At 39.7% G+C, this 21,831-nt stretch overlaps 1 protein-coding gene across 1 annotated transcript; it reads right to left on the bottom strand.

The window, feature by feature from the left end:
• Nucleotides 1-6: 6 nt before the first annotated feature.
• Nucleotides 7-15,328, bottom strand: LOC126369962 (uncharacterized). Its single transcript, XM_050014570.1, has 10 exons — nucleotides 15,224-15,328; nucleotides 10,653-10,811; nucleotides 9,867-10,029; nucleotides 9,216-9,337; nucleotides 8,796-9,040; nucleotides 7,891-8,039; nucleotides 5,694-5,868; nucleotides 4,274-4,557; nucleotides 2,764-2,891; nucleotides 7-1,277 (listed from the first exon to the last, which is right to left on the bottom strand). The coding sequence occupies exons 1-10, from the start codon at nucleotides 15,288-15,290 to the stop codon at nucleotides 1,213-1,215; spliced, it is 1,557 nt and encodes a 518-aa protein (XP_049870527.1). The 5' UTR covers nucleotides 15,291-15,328; the 3' UTR covers nucleotides 7-1,212.
• Between the last annotated feature and the right edge of the window lie 6,503 nt (nucleotides 15,329-21,831).

Consider the following 21,831-nt stretch of genomic DNA (forward strand, 5'->3'; position numbering starts at 1 on the left):
GTACAATAACTTTTATTTTATTTATGTTGAGTCGAAAAATATTCCAAAACAATTGATTGAAAGTAAAAAGAAAATACCTACTTACGTATTCTACTACATAACTATTAAACATAATATAAACAGATAAGTACTTTACCACTCTGTCGCACGTTATCTTTCAAATGCTATCTACGTAGATACACGACGTATGGCTACTGGTCGAAACGCTCGACATAATTCGTGCAGCGCGCGGCACAAGTCACCATGTCGCGAGTGCTGAATGTAGTACTCTGTTTTTTTACTCGGAAGATAGGTAAACATCTTCCCGGACTAACTCGACAAGGAATTGTCTCCTTTCTCACACGATGACCATACCATCATGATCACCATAGTCATTTCATTACATTTGCAGGGTCTGCACGACGAATGTACCGCGCGCGGCGCGAATTATATCGAGAGCTTCAACCAATAAGCGCAGCGAATGCTGTATTCGTAGATAGAAGTCGTACGGCTGTTGGTTGAAGCCGTCGATATAATTCGCGCCGCGTGCGGTACAGTTGACGTGCCGTGACGGCTGGATTTCATATCAAAAGTGACTACAAATTGTCTTCTGATGACTTGTGATTTCGATTAAAGCCTGATGATTCAGTCAGTCAGTCGTCCCCTCCTTCTTATCGTGTGGGTTGTGAGGTGGAATACCAACCTCAACCCTGGTGTCAGGGTTACTACTGCACCGCCAAAGGCCCCTGACATGACTCATGTAACGACCACGTACTTACATCAGTAACCGGGACCAACGGTTTACGTGCCTTCCGAAGCACGGATCATCTTACTTTCGGACAATCAGGTGATCAGCCTGTAATGTCCTAACCAAACTAGGGATCACAAAGTCGTCCCCTTACTGGGGGGTTACAAGGCAATATTGCTATTTGACATTTGTTTACATTGCGCATTTATCTGCCTAAATACCTATGCGCAAATGTCAACTAGGAATATTGCTTTTTTGGTGAATTACTTCAATACGGCGTTTTTAGGACCCTTGTCAATGTTGTTGATATTATCTTCTTGTCTTAGACTTAACTTTATATTTTTTTTAAAGCGTTTGAATTTCACTAAAAACCCATACTATAAATATGATTGTAAGTAAGTACATTGTATTTAAATACATTGGTGCGAATTTCACTTGCACTTTGTCTTTTGATGCATCACAGACAGTTCAAGACTAAGACCAGTTTACAGTGCCGTGGCTTCCATTGGAGGCTTATCTGGTGGCAGGAAGACGGCAGCCACAGCACTACCTGAAAAAAAAAAAAACAATCATGTTATAGATGGTCTTAGCGAAAGTGCGTGCTAAAACGGAAAACCATTTCTCTATTTGAATGAGCCATCGGTACGGCAATGAAGGACGGAAGGGACAAGTCACAGGGACTGTAACCTGGAATCTGACAGAGGGCAGCAGTGACTGTCAGTACTATTCAGAGGCGCAGGACAGGAGTCCTAGTATGGCTTTGTAATAGAGTACTCCCACCATCCCACTTGCGTCAGACAGAGTACTGCGGAGCGGAAGGCAAGAGGGAAACCACTGCCCTAGTTTTCCCTAAAAAAGTAGCATGGAAAATGCTGCACCGACAAGAGCGTGGCTCTTAAATTGATGAGGATGATTTGAATGAGAGTCTTCTTCTTCTAAGCCTGATGATGTTGGGATGTAGGGCTCGAATAACAGATTTCCACTCCTCGCGACCTTTTGCAGCCTTTGTAACCTCTGTGTCTCTAGCGGCCCAAAGAGACCATTCGACGCTCGGTTGACCGAGAGCGTTAAAAAGGCTACATCAAATTAATTCATCTAAAAGGCAATATTGAAATCTGACATACGCATAAAAGTAGGTAAGTGCACAATGCAAACGAATGAAAAATAGCAATAAGGCTTTTTGGATGAATTCGACGTGGCCCTTTTAACTCCCTATTGTTTATTGTTCCCGTTCTAATCAATACATAAAAAGAATAAAAAGAAATACGTAGGTATGGAACAGACAGAAATTGTAACAAGGCGCATTGCGCAAGGCGTTGTAGACACTCTCCGTCATAAGACATTCATTTAAAGATTAACTTTTAAAATAACGCTTCTGCGCTGGATAATGCGCCTAGAAGATGTCACATCGTCACAGTATCCCTAACATACATAAACTCACGCCTACTTCCCACCGGGCTAAGCAAAGACTATTTGAATTCCATTTGCTCCGATCCTGAAAAACTTCTCATGATCCTCCACATTCATTTATCTTTTCATACGCGCACGCTGGTCAAGTGTAGATCGTACTAAACCTTTTCTAAGGACATCTCCAATTTCGTCCGTCTAGGTCTTCCTCTGCCAGCCCTTTCAACAACCGTCGCTTTATATACTAAAAACACCCAAAGGTGCTCTACATAGCAATGTTTTATCACTTAATATGAATATTTTCGATCTTGTGACGTAGCGAGTAGGCGCCGCTACTTCAAAAGCGCACCCCTGATGTCGGGCAGCAGCGGTATCAGTACTGGTTGGAGGCTGAGGAAATGGATTCTGGTAGGGCTCTAGCTAGAACATCACCGATTGAGAAATTGGTCGGTGTATTGCGGAACGGAAGGCGTTTGAGGCAACCACCGTTCTACACGCCCTATCTATGGAGTAAAGAAAATGGAGGCGATTACTCCACCGACAAGAGCGCAGCTCTTAAATAAAGAGTGAGAGGAATATTTTCATATGAAGTGATAAAACATTGTTGAAGAATACTTTTGAATACATACTCAAAACCAGCAATGACCACAAGTAGAATGTGATCTGACAGTGGTAGAAGATGAGGTTCCCCACCAGGTTGATGCCGATGAAGGTGCTGCTTCGACCCACCATAATGCTGAGACAAGCCACCATACCTCTGTTGAAATAAGAATGGGAATTAGAAAGTATCTAAAAAAATCTTAAAACCAAAAAATTGTAGACGACGATACGGCTCACCATCTATCACGTTAGTCTAATACAATGTTTGGAGTCACTTATTTTCATCAGAAATCAGAATCATTTATTCAACGTAATTATCATGGATAAACTTGTTGAAGGTCAATGTAACATTTTTGAATTTACGTCATTTCGCAAATTATGACTGAGGAGAAGAAATGACAAGAAACTGCAACAGCAACACATCTTTTAAAAATCAATGAGGATATACATTACAAGTTATTTAATAACTAGAGGAACACATTCAATACCAGACATTTTATCATTTAGGTGGTCATTAATCTTATAATAAGCTTTTTTACTCTTTATTAATCTTGCGATGGATGTACCTCTGACTATTCTAATTGGAATACAGTTGTGAGCTTCATCATCATTATCATCATCAGCCGTACGACGCCCACTGCTGGGCATAGGCCTCCCCCAAGGATCTCCACGACGGGTTGTGAGCTTATGTTGTTATAAATAATTTAAAGCCTCTCCAAAAATTAGTAACACAAATGAATTAAAACAACAGAAAGAAGGATTGTTTTAAGTTTACGCGGTTATTATCATAATTAAAGCACATAATAACGGGTTCTTACAGCGTTTAAATGGGAAAATTATGGATCTACCTACTCCACTCCAATCTCATCAGTCATCCCGTGATCATGGCACTTGCAACAGTGTCGAAATATCGGAAGTCTCATATCCCCATTTAAACGCGGTAAGAACCCGTTATTATGTGTTTTAATTAGAAAGAAGGATTTTAGGAGATGCTGGTAAGTGAGAAAAGAATACCATACAAAAGAATCTGAAAGTATTATTCCATAACTCGGTTCTAACTCTTGCCTAATACGACTAATCATAATGATTACTTGCCAAGCCGTCAAGAATTCTATCTCTGTCAAGCTTTATTATGGTATTCCCTCATGTGAGTCGTGAGATCAATTACCAACCTCATCAACCCTGGTGTCAGGGTTATTGAGCCGCCATAGGCCCCTAAAATGGCCCGTGTAAGGACTACATACTTAGATAAATAGCAGTCAGAACTGACCACTTAACATGCCTTCTGACGGATCATCTTACTTAGGGATAATCAAGTGATCAGCCTGCAATGTCCTAACCAAACTAGAGATCACCAAGTGATTTTTGTGACTTTGTTTCCAGCTGACTTGTGTTAACTTATAAGTTACAGCACATAATACATACAGGATGTTCGTGACTCCGTAACAAAAACTTTGGGGGATGATTCACATCATTACTCTGAGTTTATATCAAGTGGATACCTGTCGGAATATTAATGATATTTACAAAGTGACTTACCTGTAAGATGTAGGATACAAATCGACGAAGTAAGAAGCAAGCATGCCCATCCCGAGACAAGTACAAGTAAACACAACGAAGAAGAAGACACTGGAGATAGGCTCAGGCATCAGGTTGATGCAAATGCCACTTAAGGCAGATGAGCACAAGATGCATATAAGCATGACTTTTCTTCTGTTGGGCAGGTAGGAGATGGCGAAGTTGAGGAAGGAGAAGACAGATTGTGATGCTATGAGGGTCAGGATCACGTTATCTTCAACGGTGCCGAGACAGATGTCTGGGGTCTGGAAAATAAAAAAGCCGGAGAAGTGTGAGTCGTACAAACAAACAATTAGTTTACCAAGTTTGTATATAAATCGCAAAAAGGATAAAATGCAGCAAATTAAAGATTTTTGTTACTTTACTTGTCCTGTAAGAGCTTTCATGATTGCAAATCTATGGGAAGTGATTAATGGAAGTGTTTGGGCCACTTAAAACAAAAAGCCTCAGTCAAAAAAGGAATTTGATCATTCGTAAATTTGTCTTCTAGTTCCTTCAATGAATTTAAATTGTTCATTCTATTTACTTAGATCACCCTTAAGTAATGAAAGAGAAAAAGAGAGTAACTAGTAATACAATCTGTCCAGATTATCTAAATGTATTCTAAGTAAATCGAAGTCATCATCCCCCTAGCATTATCCCGTTTTCCACAGGGTCCGTTTACTTAACCCGAAGATTTGACAGGTCCGGTTACAGAAGCGACTGCCCGTCTGACCTTCCAACCCGCGAAGTGAAAACTCTTAACTGGAAGTAGCAATTAAAATTAAAAAAATGATACGAGACGTTACCTTATTCTATGCTAGAAGACAAGTTTACATTAGTCAAATTGTCTTTACATCCTGTTGTATACAATAAACTGTAAACAAATACACCATATACAGGGTGTTAGTGACATCGTAACGAAATCTTTAATCTTTGAGGCATGATTCAGACCAGGTCGATATCAAGTAGAACTTTCCATATTTAATGAAAATAATATAAAAAAACCCAAAAATTTTCATGAATTTTCCGACAGTAAATTCCATTTGACATCAACTTAGAATCATGGTCTAAGGTTTAGAGTCTAAACCATTCCCCTCAGTATTCGTTATGGTGTCCCTAACACCCATACCTACTTGTATGGCTACCTGTATGCATTTGTACGGGGTGTAAGTGACATCGTAACGAATACTGAGAGGGATGATTCAGCTCATTATTCTGAGTTAATATCAAGTGGAATTTTCCATCGCGAAAGTATTGAATTGAAAATAATTTAAAAAAAACTAAAAAAGAAGCATTAATTTTGCGACGGAAAATTACACTTGATATTAACTCAGAATCGTGCTCTGAATTTTCACCCTGAGTATTCATTATCTAACTTCGTATGTAACACAATACTTACAATGCTAGCAACAGTAGTATTGGTATAATTAACGGCGGTAACATTTTCAGCACCATTAACAGCAGTTTCAGTAGATATCAAGGCGCAGATGTTGGCTGTGTCAGAGTTGCTGGACTCCAGAGCCACTCTCACCAGGTTCAGGATATGTGGCAACCAGACCAGGAAGCTGTTATTACTGGAAATAAAAAAGAGTATGTTTTATTTTTTTTTGTTTCGCATTTCCATTCTCTACGGTAACGACCTCCGTGATCCAGTGGTTGAGCGTTGGGTTTACGATCCGGAGGTCCTGAGTTCGATATCCGGTGGGGAAATATCACAAAAATTACTTTGTGGTCCCTAGTTTAGTAAGGACATTACAGGCTCACCTGATTGTACGAAAGTAGGCACTACTTTAGTGATGTAAGTAAGTAGTTGTTACATGAGCCATGTCAGGGGCGTTTGGCGGCTCAATAGTAACCCTGACACCAGGGTTGATGAGGTTGGTACTCCACCTCACAACCCACACGATAGAAGTAGAAGATTCTCTGTGGTGTGCTCGTCCGTTTCCTACGATCACATCCACATCTCTCAGATTTTTTCAGATAATTCTATTACTTACCTACTTACCTATTTTTTCAAATTACAAACAATATTATTTTCGTCGATTTTTACAAAAGTCTACCAAACTACGAAGTTGTGAATCACACGACAGCTTCGTGGCGTACGACCACTTGTGTCAATAGTTACTTTGGTGACGAATAATCGATTACAAATATTCCCTATTATAATAAATAAATGTAGGTAGTGTATCTGCCTATAGTTTTTAACAAATGAAGATAAATGTTTGCTCAAGACAATTTCTTTAGAAACAATGTTAGATTATAATAAGAAAACCTAAAATAGCAAGAGTTCCAGATACAATATTTAAACAATGTGGTTTAGATTTTAAAAGAACATTCGTACTTACGACTTTATACAAAAAAAATTTTTGCATTGCGCACTTACTTTTATATGCGCAAATATCAAATTGCAATATTGCTTTCTTAGATGAATTGTTTCGATATGGCCATTTTAACCCCCCACAATTTATCGTATATTATTTTTTTTGTAATAAAGTCGTAAGTACGAATGTTCTTTTAAAATCTAAACTGCAATGTAAATATAATGTCTGGAACTCTTGCTATTTGAGGTTCTCTTATTATTGTAGGTTCCTATAATGTCATTTTTTATGCAATAGCGTTGGATTCCTACAAACTAACACGTATTTTATATACATCTTCTGTCACTTTACTTCATTATCATCACCCATAAACGTCCCCACTGCTGGGGCACGGGCCTTCCCTATGGATGGATAGGTAGATCGGGCCTTAAACCATCACGCGGGCCCAGTGCGGATTGATGGTTATTAACGACTGCTAATGCAGCCGGGACCAACGGCTTAACGTGCCTTCCGAAGCACGGAGGAGCTCGAGATGAAACTTTTTTTTTGTGGTCACCCATCCTATGACCGGCCTTTGCGAAAGTTGCTTAACTTCAACAATCGCAGACCGAGTGCGTTTACCGCTGCGCCACCGAGCTGTCACTTTACTTATTACAATGTTATATGTAGTGTAAATTCCAATCAATTCATTATTTTCAAGAAAAAATAAGAATCATTTCATCATCGTCCGGTTTTTTACAGAAGCGACTGCCTGTCTGACCTTCCCGCGAAGGGAAATCCAGCCCAATACAGGTTAAGTCACATACGCCCGAAAATGCATTTCTCGGGAATATAGGCTTCCTCACGATATTTTCCTTCGCCGCTGAGCACCTGATAATCATTTACGGTCCAAACATGAATTCGAAAACAAATTCAACAATCATTGGTTTAGGCCTGTGCTGGATTCGAACCTGCGTCCTCAAAGTGAAATCAGAATCATTATTAGATTCTGATTTTGATTTTAATTATCACAGATAAACTTGTTGAAGGTCAATTCAACATTTTCGTCGGTGAATCTTTGTCATTTTTCAAGATGTTACTGCTGAGGCGAAGAAATGTTAAAAATTGCAACAGCAAGAAAATTTGTAACAAACAATTCATAGCACAGTCTTCATCTATAAATAATCCTAGCCGGTGGCTTAGCGTCATATAGGTTTTTTTTCTGAGTTTTCTATAGTGAAATTCGAGAGTGAGTTTTCCTAGAGTGAGATAGAGATATGTAATAAAACCTGTTCTCACGTGATGTACACTACGAACACGATGTAGAAGAGCTGCAAGGTGCGCCAGAGCAGCGGGCGGCGGAAGAGAGGGGCGCTCTGTTCATACATGCTGCGCAGGAGTGACTGTTCCTTCTTGCTGGAGACTTCTTCTAGAGTGAGGGAGTGGATCTGCAAAGTATCATGACAGCTGTTAATGACATTTGTTGTTAAATAGAAGTTGTTGTCGATAGTCAAAGTAACAACTGAAATTGTCTGCAATATAATAATAATAATAATAATCCCGCGTGATGGTTTAAGGCCCGATCTCCCTATCCATCCATAGGGAAGGCCCGTGCCCCAGCAGTGGGGACGTTAATGGGCTGATGATGATAATAATAATATTGCTGGTTTATACTAGGTCGTATGTGAAACCAGTATTGAGCAGAAAAAAAACCAAGCGAAGTAACTCTTCTGACCACACAAATGTAATTCTTCGTTTGACCTAGAAGAAAAAGATGAAAAATAAACTAACAATTTTAAGATCATAATGATTGATTATATTGGGGTTGATGAGTACGATCATAAATAATTGATATCTCGTGGTTTCCAGGATAAGTATCCGATTGATGCTCAACCTTTATCACATGGGACTTAAACATATTATCTGGCTAGGAATGGATGTATACAGGGTGTTAGTGACATCGTAACGAAAACTTTGAGGGATGACTCAGACCATGGTTCTGAGTTGATATCAAGTGGAATTTTCCGTCGCAAAAGTATGGAACTGAAAGAAACAAAAATTTTCATGAATTTACCGACAGGAAATTCCACTAGAATGCTGCATGGAGAATACTACACCGTCAAGAGCGTGGCTCTTAAATTAGTGATCGTAAATGAGTAGGACGGAAGAAAGTATTTTAAAAATATAAAACGTATGTATCTCACCTTATACTCATCTTGACTACACCGATGATTGACAGCATACATATGTTTCATGACCTTCAGAGCTTCGTCCTTTCTTCCCAAATTGGCCAGGAACTTAGGAGATTCGTGGAAGAACATAATAAGCAGGCCTCCAATTCCCGAAGGGATCGCTAGGACGATGATGAGCAGTCTCCATGGTCTGAAGTACAGGCCTAACCAGTAGAGTTCCACTTCGAAGTCTAGCTTTAAGGTCGGATATGTCAGAACTGAAAAGAGGTATTAAAGAGGTCGTTTTACCCAACTGCGGTAAAGCAAAAGGAGGGTTATGTATTTGACTGTTATGCTTATATATGTATGTGTATATGTACGTCTGTTTCCTACTAACTTCTAAACCACTTATCAGAATTTCATCTTCTACTTCAGATGAATACAGTGCCTCACCTCCAGCTATGGCCGGTGACAGCAGCAGCAGGCAGGTCATCAGTAACATGTATTTGTTGCGCACGCGCTGAATACACGCCTCCCCCACCAACGTGTACGTTGCCGAATTCGCTGCACATGAACTAAAACATTACATTATTTACTGATCTAAGTGAGTAATCGTTACATGAGCCAAATCATGGGCCTTTGGCGGCTCAATAATAACCCTGACACCAAGGTTGATGAGGCTGGTATTTCACCTCACAACCCGCAGGATAAGAAGAAGAACTAAAACATTATTCAGAGGCGGAGGACAGGAGTCCTAGTACGGCTTTGAAAGTAACTACTCTGGACGCCATCCCATTCATCATTTTTTATGACCATCATCGCCAGAATTATTATCATTGCCATCGCTTGCATTGGGAAGAGGAGCTTAAAGTAGACTTCATCTCGATGTTATTCTCTTTAAGCCCAATATATCAATACAATATGTGCAATGAAAGGCAGAACGTTACGTCATTTCTCCAATCTGTACAGTCATGAGCAATATCAAGTACCCACTTTAGAACCGTCATTTAATGATATTTACGGTTTAATTTGTCAAAAAAGTTAATGATTTGTCTGTCCTGTAGACCTAAATCTGAAAAGAAAGCCTAGAAGAAGATAACTTACAAGCAAACGGAGAAGAACTTGACGATGCCCAGGACCAACCAGTTGGGTGAGAGACAGCTGATGCAGGAGAGGATGAAGCCTGTCTGTAGAGATAGAACCAGTGTGAATCGTCGCCCGCGGGTGTCTGACACGTAGCCCCAGATGTAGGATACCAGCAGGATGCCTGCGAATAAAGATTAGGGAATTCTTGCAAAGTATGGAACGGAAAATAATTTGAAAATATACTAAAATTTCCATTTCACAGGAAAAATCCACTTGATATCAACTCAGAATCATGTTCTGAATCATTCCCCTCAGTATTTGTTACGATGTCACTAACACATTATGTACGGTCACGAACATTAATATGTATACACTTTGGTACCATGTCACATTAACTTTTTTGACAAATTGAACTGTAAGTCTCCCTAAATGTCAAATATGTTAGTGCGACAGAGTCCTAAAGTGGGTACATTATATTGCTCATGACTGTACTTGTATGTACTTGTACAAGGGTGTAAGTGACATCGTAACAAATACTGTGGGAATGATTCAGCTCATTATTCTGAGTTAATATCATGTGGTATTTTCCATCGCAAAAGTATAGAATAGAAAATATCACCACCTTGATATCAACTCAGAATCATGGTCTGAATCATCCTCAGTATTCATTACGGTGTCACTACCACATTGTATACTATATCACAAAGCCACGACTTAAACCCCAATTTTGAATGATATTTCATTAGTCAGGTGGTAGCAGAGTTGTGAAAGAGATAAAATTGTCCATGTTGTGTGGATACGTACCAATAAATGGCAATGAAGTGAGTATCCCCTTCTGTGAGACGGTGAGCTCCAGGTCACAGGCGGCGGTCACCACCAGGCTGAACCCGAACAGATCCACGCCAATAGCCAGCAGGATCAGCGCACATGTGCACACCAACAGGATATTGTACAGGCCGTTACCTGAAAATTACAGTAACCAATATATACCCTGGTTAATAAAAGGGTTGTAGAGTGCATGAGATTCTAACTGCCTTAATACCCTGAACATATTCCTGAAGAAAAATCTTAGGATCCCTATCACGCACTCTACACCCACTTTTGACGCGTTTCTGGTTCATTATTAGTCCGTTCAACGAGAGGGATCCTAACTCCCTAAATACCCTAAACACTTTCTTAAAGAAAACTTAGGATCCTTAACACGCACCCTATAATTACCATCGTCGCTATAATTACCAATCAGTCCAACTGTTTAACAAACCACAATGATTGAAATTGATTCTGATCATGTCCCCATGAAAATTTGACAGGTCCGGTTTTTTACGGAAGCGACTGCCTGTCTGACCTTCGAACTCGCGAAGGGAAAACCAGCCCAATAGAGGTTAGGTCACAGACCTCCGAAAATGCATATCTCAGAAATGTGGGATTCCTCACGATGTCTTCCTTCACCGCTGAGCACGTGATAATGATTTATGATCCAAACATGAATTCGAAACTGGACAATCATTGGTTTAGGCCTATGCTGGATCCGAACTTATGACCTCAAAGAGAGAGGCAAGCGTTCTACCAATTGGTAGAACGTGGTAGTCCATACCACGGCTCTAATTCAAATTGATTCTGATATGAACTGCAAATAAGGCTGATCAAACAGTTAAGCATTAATTAATGATTATTGTTCTACAATTAACAACGGTTGTCATGTGACAGATGTCGATGTTGATTTATACATATAAAGTCATTGCTTCTAGTCTACTATCGTGTGGGTTGTGAGATCCATGGTATCAGAAAACCAGGTACGCTCAAAAGTGACAGCTAGCATTTCAAGGTTAGCCCAGCTGACGTCATCCCACCCTACGCTGCCATTTCTCAAAAAGTAAATTACCCACGGTATGTTTAGTACGATCTACTCTGAAGCGTGCGTGTATGAAGCGATCGATGAATGTGGAGGAAGCAAGAGAAGTGTGTCAAGTCAGTTCATGACTAGGTAAGTATATCCTAACGGGATATTCAGAGGTACAGTCAGAAGCAAATAGTTAGTGACAGTCAAGGTATACATATTAATAATAATAATAATAAAGGCGTCGGGATGTGACGACCCCATCGCCCCCTGGTGAATTCATCAGCGAACCTGGTGAATTCAACAGTGCAGTCAGTCTCCGCAGGCCAGCTTGTGGCGAGCTGTTGGTGAGTGACGACACCACGGAGCTGAGATCCCCCGAGAGTCGGTCAGGCCCTCCGTCTCCTGCTTGCCTTCACTGGCCGGCCGGAGTGGACCCCAGCGGCCGCAGGACTCTCACCTCTGGCTTGCCTTCATTGGCCGGCCAGAGTGGGGCGTTAGAGCTATTCGCTCGCAGGGTGGAAGTGAAAGATGCGGGTAAACCGCCTCGCAGAAAGCGGTGTACACCTCTCGACACCCTGAGCTGCTCACAACCATGTTGGTGCCTTGCCGTCCAGTCGCGTCGGCTAGATAGGTGGCCCATCCAGTGAGTAGCGAGTCACCGCCTGCTCATTTATCCATGTTTACCAACATTGGTCGAGCAGGCGCCATAGTCCCTCATAACTCCAGTATCCCGGTCCACTAACCCCAAACCCAATAGCCCAGTTCCCTTTGTTCCCATAATCTGCAATAGTCTTACACGAACCGGGGATTGTCTTTGGGTGCACTCCCATAGTGCATACAGGGATGATCGCCGGTTGGTGTCACACCACATTTAGATTAAACTGTCTTAAGGGGCCTCTACGTGTTGGCTTCGGCCCCACACACGCCTTCCAAATGTCCCAGATATGAAAAAGACATACAATAATAATAATAATAAATATTTATTCAGAAAAAAAACGTGCAATTTTTTCATAATCAACATTACATTTTTAGTGTAAGTTTACAATTTTTACTGAGTTTACGGTTTTCAGAGACAATATCTATGATTCTTACACTAGGCAAAGCCTGTATCGTAAGAATCATGTTCATTACATTTATTAACAACAGTACATACTACCTAAGTCTCCGTTTAGGACAAAAATGGAGAACTACTGAAAACGTTAAAACTTACTAGAAATGAACAAAATATAATTAAAATAGATATAAAAAATACACTCAGTAAGACTCCACTTAGAACGAAAATATAGTTAGCAATATCCAGAATGTCCAATAATTAGGGACGTGCCAGGTGCCGTATGGATAGTAACACTCTAACCTAAACGTCGTGACCATAAACATCGGCACAACCTGCGTGTTCAAAAAGTTGGCCAAAATCTACATCTCTCTCTCTCTATTTAAGAGCCGCGCTCTTGTCGGTGGAGTAACCGCCATTCCTCTCTTCTTCCCGCCAAAACCTTCACCTCCCGATACGACACGACCTGCACCTTCTCTTTTATTTGTTTCATAAATGTTATCCTAGGTCTACCCCTTCCTCTCTTCCCTTCAATTTTTCCTTCTATAATGTCAAAATAATAATAATGTATAATGTAATGTGTAAAATCTACATACATACATAATAATAATAATAATAATAATAATAATGTTTATTTCTCCACTTAAAACACAAAACAAAACAAAAAATTTTCTTAGTTGGCTAACATTGTGATACAAGTGTATTTTAAAGGAGCTGGTGCTTGTAAAAGGATTTCCCTTGTACTACAGGTCACCAGGCCCCAACCCTTGGTAATTATTTAATATATTCTAATGTGTTACTAAGTAGCTACAAATATTAGAGAAATGTATAATTATATAATCCAAAAAATATATAAAAAAAAACAGAAAAAAAAAGAAAAGAAATTAAATAAGGGAAAAACTGACAGGAACCTTCGAGATACGCAAGTGTGTGTGTGTGTGTGTGTGTGTGTGTGTGTGTGTGTGTGTTCTTCTGGGCTATTAATGCTGGTACCCAACAGATAGCCGTCACCCGCCATCCACTTCTAGAACAGGCAAAGACAAGTTAATGGAAAATTAACTAACCTAATAACTATACATAAACAGCCTATATACGTCCCACTGCTGGGCACAGGCCTCTCCTCAATCAACCGGAGGAGGTATGGAGCATACTCCACCACGCAGCTCCAATGCGGGTTGGTGGAGGTGTTTTTACAGCTAATAGCCGGGACCAACGGCTTAACGTGCCCTCCGAAGCACGGAATCATCTTACTTTTTCGGACAATCAGGTGATTCAAGCCTGAAAACTCCTTGCCAAACAAAGGACAGTCTCACAAAGTGATTTCGACAATGTCCCCATCGGGAATCGAACCCGGACCTCCAGATCGTGAGCCTAACGCTCTAAACACTAGACCACGGAGGCTGTTGTGGCTGTGTGTGGCAAAAATCTAATCGCCCACATATTTTTGAACAAGATTTTTGAGCACTCAAAAACTACCATACCTACTTGTATTGCTACCTGTATATTCTTGCAAGGGGTGTAAGTGACATCGTAACGAATACTGAGGGGGATGATTCAGCTTATTATTCCGAGTTAATATCAGTGAAATTTTCCACCGCAAAAGTATAGAATTAAAAATACTTTATAAAATCTAAAAGATCATGAATTTTTGCGACGGAAAATTCCTGATGTCACTAACACCCTATGTAATAAATATTATTATTAATGATAAGATTGGCTTTGAAAAGATAATTATTTTTTTTATGGCTCTGTCCACCCCAGTAGTGATTGCAGGCGTGAATCATTGTACGAATGCTTCAGAATTTTCCTCTGGTTACTATAGCACATTGGTATCGGGTGTTCGCATCAATTCCTTATAGTTATTAACAAATTAATTGTCTGAACGAGTATGAACTCGGGGCCAGCGGAATATCTTCAACTCCTCACGAAATTATCAAGTAACCGTGTTATTTGCATTGCTGGCAAATCTATATTCTTCTTCTTTTATCGTGTGGGTTGTGAGGTGGATTACCAACCTCATCAACCCTGGTGTCAGGGTTACTATTGAGCCGAGGCCCCTGACATGACTCATGTAACGACTATATACATACTTACATCAGTAAGTAGTAACCGGGACCAACGGCTTAACTTGCCTCCCGAAGCACGGATCGTCTTACTTTCGGACAATCAATGGGGATTGCAAAGTGATTTTTGTGATATGTCCCTACCGGGATTCGAACCCGGGAACTCCGGATCGTGAGCCCAACGCTCAACCACTGGACCACGGAGGCCGTTACCTTTTTAAAGTATTTAGTAAACTTATCGCGACCTATATCGACGCATGGAGGCAATAGTATTTCACCGGCAAATTCAGAGCCTCCTTTAGATTATTTTTGTTAATTTCCTGCAGTTTAGACGGATTGCACGACTCGGATTCGCACTTAACCGTTTTTTTTTCTCTTCCAGTCTAGAATAGCAAGCACCATGTATCTATCTATAACCTACCAGTCTTAGTAAGAGCTTCTTCGAACGGCACTGGATTATCTTCATTCTTGCGAGTGTCACCCATCATTGTCACCAGTGACTACAAATAGTCGCCAACAATCGCCAATAGTCGCCAACAGTCGCCAACAGTCACCAACAGTCACAGACAGTCCAGACGGCCGTCTTATCACCGGCCAGCAACCAACTGAATGAAAGCTATGTTTTGGTGTAACGCGTTTTCAAAGTCACATGTACGACGCACACTGAGCTCTTAACATCGGGGAATATCGAGAAACGTCGAGAAAAAACCGAGCCGCTTTAAAAAAAAATAAAGAAACAAGAAACAAGAAACAAGAAACATTTATTGAGAAGCTGTGTAGGTACATACATGCAGGTGTCAAACATTATAAAATTGTCTCAACAGCATGTCCATGTCAAAAAATCCTTTTTATTAACTTTTTCTTTTTTTAACCTTGTTTCGTAAGGATTAATTATTACAAATGTTGAAATACGTATACAGGGTGTTAGTGACATCGTAGCGAAAACTTTGAGGGATGATTCAGACCATGATTCTGAGTTGATATCAAGTAGAATTTGGTGGAAAGTTGGAAGTGTATCAATTTTCTTGATGACGAAGTACTTATATCACAAATAATAATAATAAGTGCCTATCTCGGTTATCAGATCGATTGATTCTAACAATACTTACAAGAATGAATTTAGTACAAACATTTCGCTAGCCATGAAGCCATACATAAAATGACACAAACATTGAAAACTATTTATATGAATGTAGGTATAATTCATATGAGAGTACAGTACGTTTTCATTTATCGACTAGCATACTAAATATTCAGTTTTAGCCAGGGTTGAAGAGGTTGGTATTCCACCTCACAACCCACACGATAAGAAGAAGAGCACATTATTGGCCCCGATTCCTGCAGACACCACCTAATTTTACTTTAAGTTATACCTGTCATTTTCTATTCCACCGAAAAGGAAAGGGACGGATGATTGACAGCTCTTAATTTTAGGAAGAATGAGTAAATTAATAAATATCCCGGGCGAATCAAAAATGTATCTCGCTAGTGTGCAAACCATTTGACGTGCGCTGTCAACTTAATTCTGTCGGGTTATTGGCCAATAAAAAAAATGGGAGGATTTTTAAAATTCCTGCCTATAATTGACGTGTGTTCCATTTTGATGCCTGTCGATTACCTATCTCCAACTTTTCAAGGACGTAAATTTTATTATTAAAAATTGAGTATTTAATTACTGACTAATGTTAAATACATTAGTCAGTAATTAAATTACTATTATTATTATTACTAATTACAATTATTTGTCACATTTTTAAAAATCATTACAAACTGTACGTACCTGTAGGTTCAACATATCCAGCTTACTACATCATATCAACAGTGGCTGCAAGTTGTCTTTGATTACTTGTGGCTCTGCCCACCCCGTTAGGGATTGCGGGCGTGAGTTTATGTATGTATGTACGTATGTACGTACCTAAATCTTCTACTAAAACTACAAAATTTCCTTGCAAAGTAAATTAAGAACATTGGGCGGGTAATTTATTTTTTACGAAATGGCAACACAGGCTTGGATGACTCAGCTGGGCTAACCTTGAAATGCTAGCTGTCAGTTTTGAGCATACCTTGTCTTCTTATACCATACCTCCATCCATTTATAGTACCTAGCGTCATTAATTACAATAGGTACAATCTTTTATGCACAAAAAGAACTTATTATTAACAATAAATTAAGTTTAGTGCTTAATTTATTTAACTTTATATACATAAAAATAGCCTCCGTGGTCTAGTGGTTAGAGCATTAGGCTCACGATCTGGAGGTCCGGGTTCGATTCCCGATGGGAACATTGTAGAAATCACTTTGTAAGACTGTCCTTTGTTTGGTAAGGACTTTTCAGGCTTGAATCACAAGATTGTCCGAAAAAGTAAGATGATTTCGTGCTTCGGAGGGCACGTTAAGCCGTTGGTCCCGGCTATTAGCCGTAAAAACACCTCCACCAACCCGTATTGGAGCAGCGTGGTGGATTATGCTCCATACCCCTACCGGTTGATTGAGGGGAGGCCTGTGCCCAGCAGTGGGACGTATATAGGCTATTTATGTTATGTTAAATAGCGTATATACGTCCCACTGCTGGGCAAAGAATCAACTTATTTTTTCAGACAAACAGGTGATTCAAGCCTGTAAAGTCCTTACTAAGGACAGTCTCATAAAGTGATTTCGTCAATAACTCAACACAACACTTTCGTCGAAATAGCCTCCGTGGTCTAGTGGTTAGAGCGTTAGGCCTGGAGATTCGGGTTCGATCTTCTATCGTGTGGGTTGTGAGGTGGATTACCAACCCCATCAACCTTGGTGTCAGGGTTACTACTCGTATTGACTTCCATCTTCAAGATAAGTCCTGTTTCTGTCTCTACTTACAAAGAACTGAGACTGTAAAATACCTGGGCGTTCTTTTAGACCAACATCTCAAATGGGAGCCACATATCAAGGACATTGAGAGATGAGAGAAGTGAAGAGAGAGTCAGAAGGCTAATTTATGTATTCAAAACTCTCCGGCATGTGGATGGTCCTGCTCTCATGAAAACTGTTTATTTCGCCATGGCACAGTCTCTGCTGTCATACTGCATAACTTCTTGGGGTGGTACATGAGGAGCTCAGTGGCGCAGTGGTAAAGACGCTCGGTCTGCGATTGTTGGAGTTAAGCAACTTTCGCAAAGGCCGGTCATAGGATGGGTGACCACTAAAAAAAAAGGTTTTCATCTCGAGCTCCAGAAGGCTTCGGAAGGCACGTTAAGCCGTTGGTCCCGGCTGCATTAGCAGTCGTTAATAACCACCAATCTGCACTGGGCCCGCGTGGTGGTTTAAGGCCCGATCTCCCTGTACATCCATAGGGAAGGCCTGTGCCCCAGCAGTGGGGACGTTAATGGGCTGATGATGATGTGACATGTAAGACGCACATGCTGAAAGAGCACAGCGAGCCTTACTAAAGGTTATGTACCCCACTGAAGAACTTTATAAGGAATGCGATGTTCTATCTGAGACAGTTGTACATCAGAGATACTGTGCTGCGACGACACAAAAATCTTCCATTTAATGTCGAGCGGAACCCGTTACGTCGAAAGGATAAAGTATGTCCCACGATAACATTCTATATTAATACATTGTTTTTGCTTTCTTGCCCCCATGCTCTACAATAAATTAAATAAACAGTTAGTGGATTATTACATACATACATACATAAACTCACGCCTATTTCCCACCGAGATGTGGTGTAAAAGACGATATAGTGACTAGGATTGAGAAGGGAATGTTAGGTTGGTTTGGACACGTAGAGCGGATGAAGGATAATATAATTGCAAAAGCGGTATATAAAGCGAAAGTTGATGGTAGGGCTGGCAGAGGAAGACCGAGAAGGGAAGTGGATTATTTCAAAATAACTAAAATAATAATACAATTTGTCGCATAATCAGAAACATGCGTAACTTCGTCACGTCCAACTAGGCGTTTAAGTGTTCTGAATCTGACCTGGTCCAAACGAACCCATTACACTAGCGGCATTGCCCCGTTGCTCAAATAAAAAAAAAATAAAAAAATAAAAAGAATAATTTTAAATTAAATAGAATATTATTATTTTACCCGCAAAATGATTACACGTGTAAGCAAATACTGTCAGTAGACAGTTTGGCTAAAACAACAGAGCTATGACAAGGTTGAAAATTTGTTTGTGACAGTAAAATAAGAATAAGAATAGTCACATGATTGTTTGTGATAATCCAAGGAGGTCCGTGTTGCTCTATGTTTGTGAAACTTACTTATTGTTTGCCCGGTCAATAAAATGCGCTTTATACTCACTCAGTTTGTTACGCATTGTATTTATTGTACACAAGGAAGGGACTAGTCCCTTCACCAGTAGATATCAGAATACTCGTTTCAGAATTTGCCTTTCAACTGTTTTAAGACAGTAGTTAAACAAAAACTTTACAAAAAATGACATTATAAAGTTGCAGAATGCATGGGATTAACTGTCTGAGAACTGATATTAGGCAGCTACATTACTCAATTGTATACCAATATTATATGTTTATTTTTTTAAAGAACGTCTAGGGCCCTCTGCCGAGGTTTTTCTTGCAGCTTCTTTTCCCCATACAGGTTATGAGAAGCAGCAGTAGTTTTAGGCGGATGAGACGTTCGTTATGTAAAAATTGACGATTCAAAGTGTAACTATGTGACCTACTGAGTAAAGATATTTTTGAATTTGAATTTGAATGGAATTATCCGAGATACAGGCTCGGCCTAGTTCAGATACTAGTGAACACTAGACTAAGTTCATAATGCGTTACTTACATTAAGAAATTATGTATGAACCCTGTATTAAGTAAATAAAAGTTTATCATTTAGCCGCCATAGGCCCCTGACATGGCTCATGTAACGACTACTAACTTACATCAGTAAGTAGTAACCGGGACCACCGGCTTAACGTGCCTTCATGGATCATCTTACTTTCGGACAATCAGGTGATCAGCCTGTAATGTCCCAACTACACTACACTAGGTAGGTATTAGAAAATGATTTTCAATCCACACTCAAGATGCTAAAATATTATTCTAGACAGTCAGACAAACACCCACTCTGAGTCTTAACTAGTCTCTAGTAAGTAAACAGAATTTGATTAGAAACTTGGTAAAGCTAACAAAAATAAAGCCTAACAATCTACGAAGAAAGTTTAAACACATAAATCCTTTTTCCTTCAATTTTTGGGGTTCCGTAACCAAATAAAATAAACCTCAGGTAAAAAAAAAATCGAGATAAATGTGGTGTTATGGCTTGCTATTCTGTCTTTATTTCATGTTTCTTACTTCTAATTTCTAAACCTTGGCCGCTATAATAATCGCCCTAAAAAATATATTAACAAATAATTGGACTATGAAATGAGCACACCGCTCCTACGCGCATGCGCGAACGAAGAAGATACTGAGTCGGCGCGTCAGAGTGCGCAGCCATCTTCCGCAAATATCTGTGAACATGGTGTGTGTATAAAACTATAAACTATCTTTAAAATTATACTAAACAACTAAAACACTAAACTAATTATCTTAAAACTATAACTAACCCGGCCGGGCACTAACAAACTAATAAAATACTAATAATACATAGAATTAAACCGAGGAGACCAGTGAGCAGCGGCGGCCGAGGTAAGTCTTAATCTTATTCTTTTTCTTTACACCTTTTACTTTGAAGCGGGCCAGGGCAGTTCTCTCCCCACGTCTATTCTTTATTTTAATTTACAAACCCATTTTTCTATAAAATTCCATTCCAATTGGCCTCTGGCTTACGCAGCACGACAGAACGTCCGTTCAAGCCACGCCATTTTTAAGTGGTCCTAATCGAGCGCGAATTTCCTATGGATACTGGGTTCAATTTCAATAGAAAACTCCAGTTTACAGTGTATTGTCTTTCTAGCTTAATTCTCCCTCTATTTACATTCATACTTTTGTAATAAAACATTCAATAACTCATTTTTACGAAACTTCTGTGCTTGGATAAAACATTTAAACTTGGTAGGGTTATATCAGTAATTACCTACCTACGCGTGTGGATATTATTATTACATATTACTATTCGAATCTTGACTTAATATCAATACTTACTATAACCATGGACGATAATTCTAAATTAAACCTTCTTGTAATTAGACGTGAATATATATTCCGTGATATTCAAATATTGTTTGATTTGTCGCAACAAGTAGCTACAGATCCATCAAAGGTCAATGCCTTCAAAAGTCGTTACAAACGTGTAGAATCAATTCGTCAGGAATATTTAAATGTCGTTCATGATATTCATACATTAATGCTTACTATAAATCCGAAAGAGGTTATTGATATGAAAACGGTGGAAGCGTTCGACACTCTTTACTACGCCGTCGAAGCCGCGGCAGATCAGCTGATGCCGAAACCACGGGAGCGAGTCGCTGACCGTGCGTTGGGCGAGTCCACTGCGAATTCAGCCGCGAAATTCAAACCTATTGCGCAGGTCAGATTGCCGAAAATTGAACTGCCTAAGTACGATGGGAATATTGAACATTGGCAGACTTTTTATGATACATTTTTGTCACTTGTACATGAAAATGAGAACATAAGTACAATCGAGAAATTTCATTATTTGATTTCTTGTCTTTCTGGCTCCGCTTTATCGGTCGCAAAGGGCGTTCCAGTCACTGTTAACAATTATCAAATTGTATTCGACGCTCTCGTTGAACGTTTTCAAAACAAACGCATTTTAGCCGCGAACTATTTGGATAAAATATGTAACCATGCACCTTTGCGAAACTGTAACCTGAACGAATTACGTAATTTAACAAGTTTATTACAAGAATCAGTCAACGCTCTTAAAGCTATAAAAATCGATAACCTTGGGGAATTTATTTTATTTTATTTATCATCTCGAAAATTGGATGTTGATACACGAAAGCGCTTTGAAACCCAAAACAGTCGAAACCTGCCTACTTTTACCGATTTGTTGACTTTCTTACAAACCTATGTCAAAGTTCTTGAAGCGAGCGAGTCTTCCGCTCCAATTCCTACTGCATC

This window comes from Pectinophora gossypiella, chromosome 10 (genome assembly GCF_024362695.1).
Source record: "Pectinophora gossypiella chromosome 10, ilPecGoss1.1, whole genome shotgun sequence".
Classification (NCBI taxonomy): Eukaryota; Metazoa; Arthropoda; class Insecta; order Lepidoptera; family Gelechiidae; genus Pectinophora; species Pectinophora gossypiella.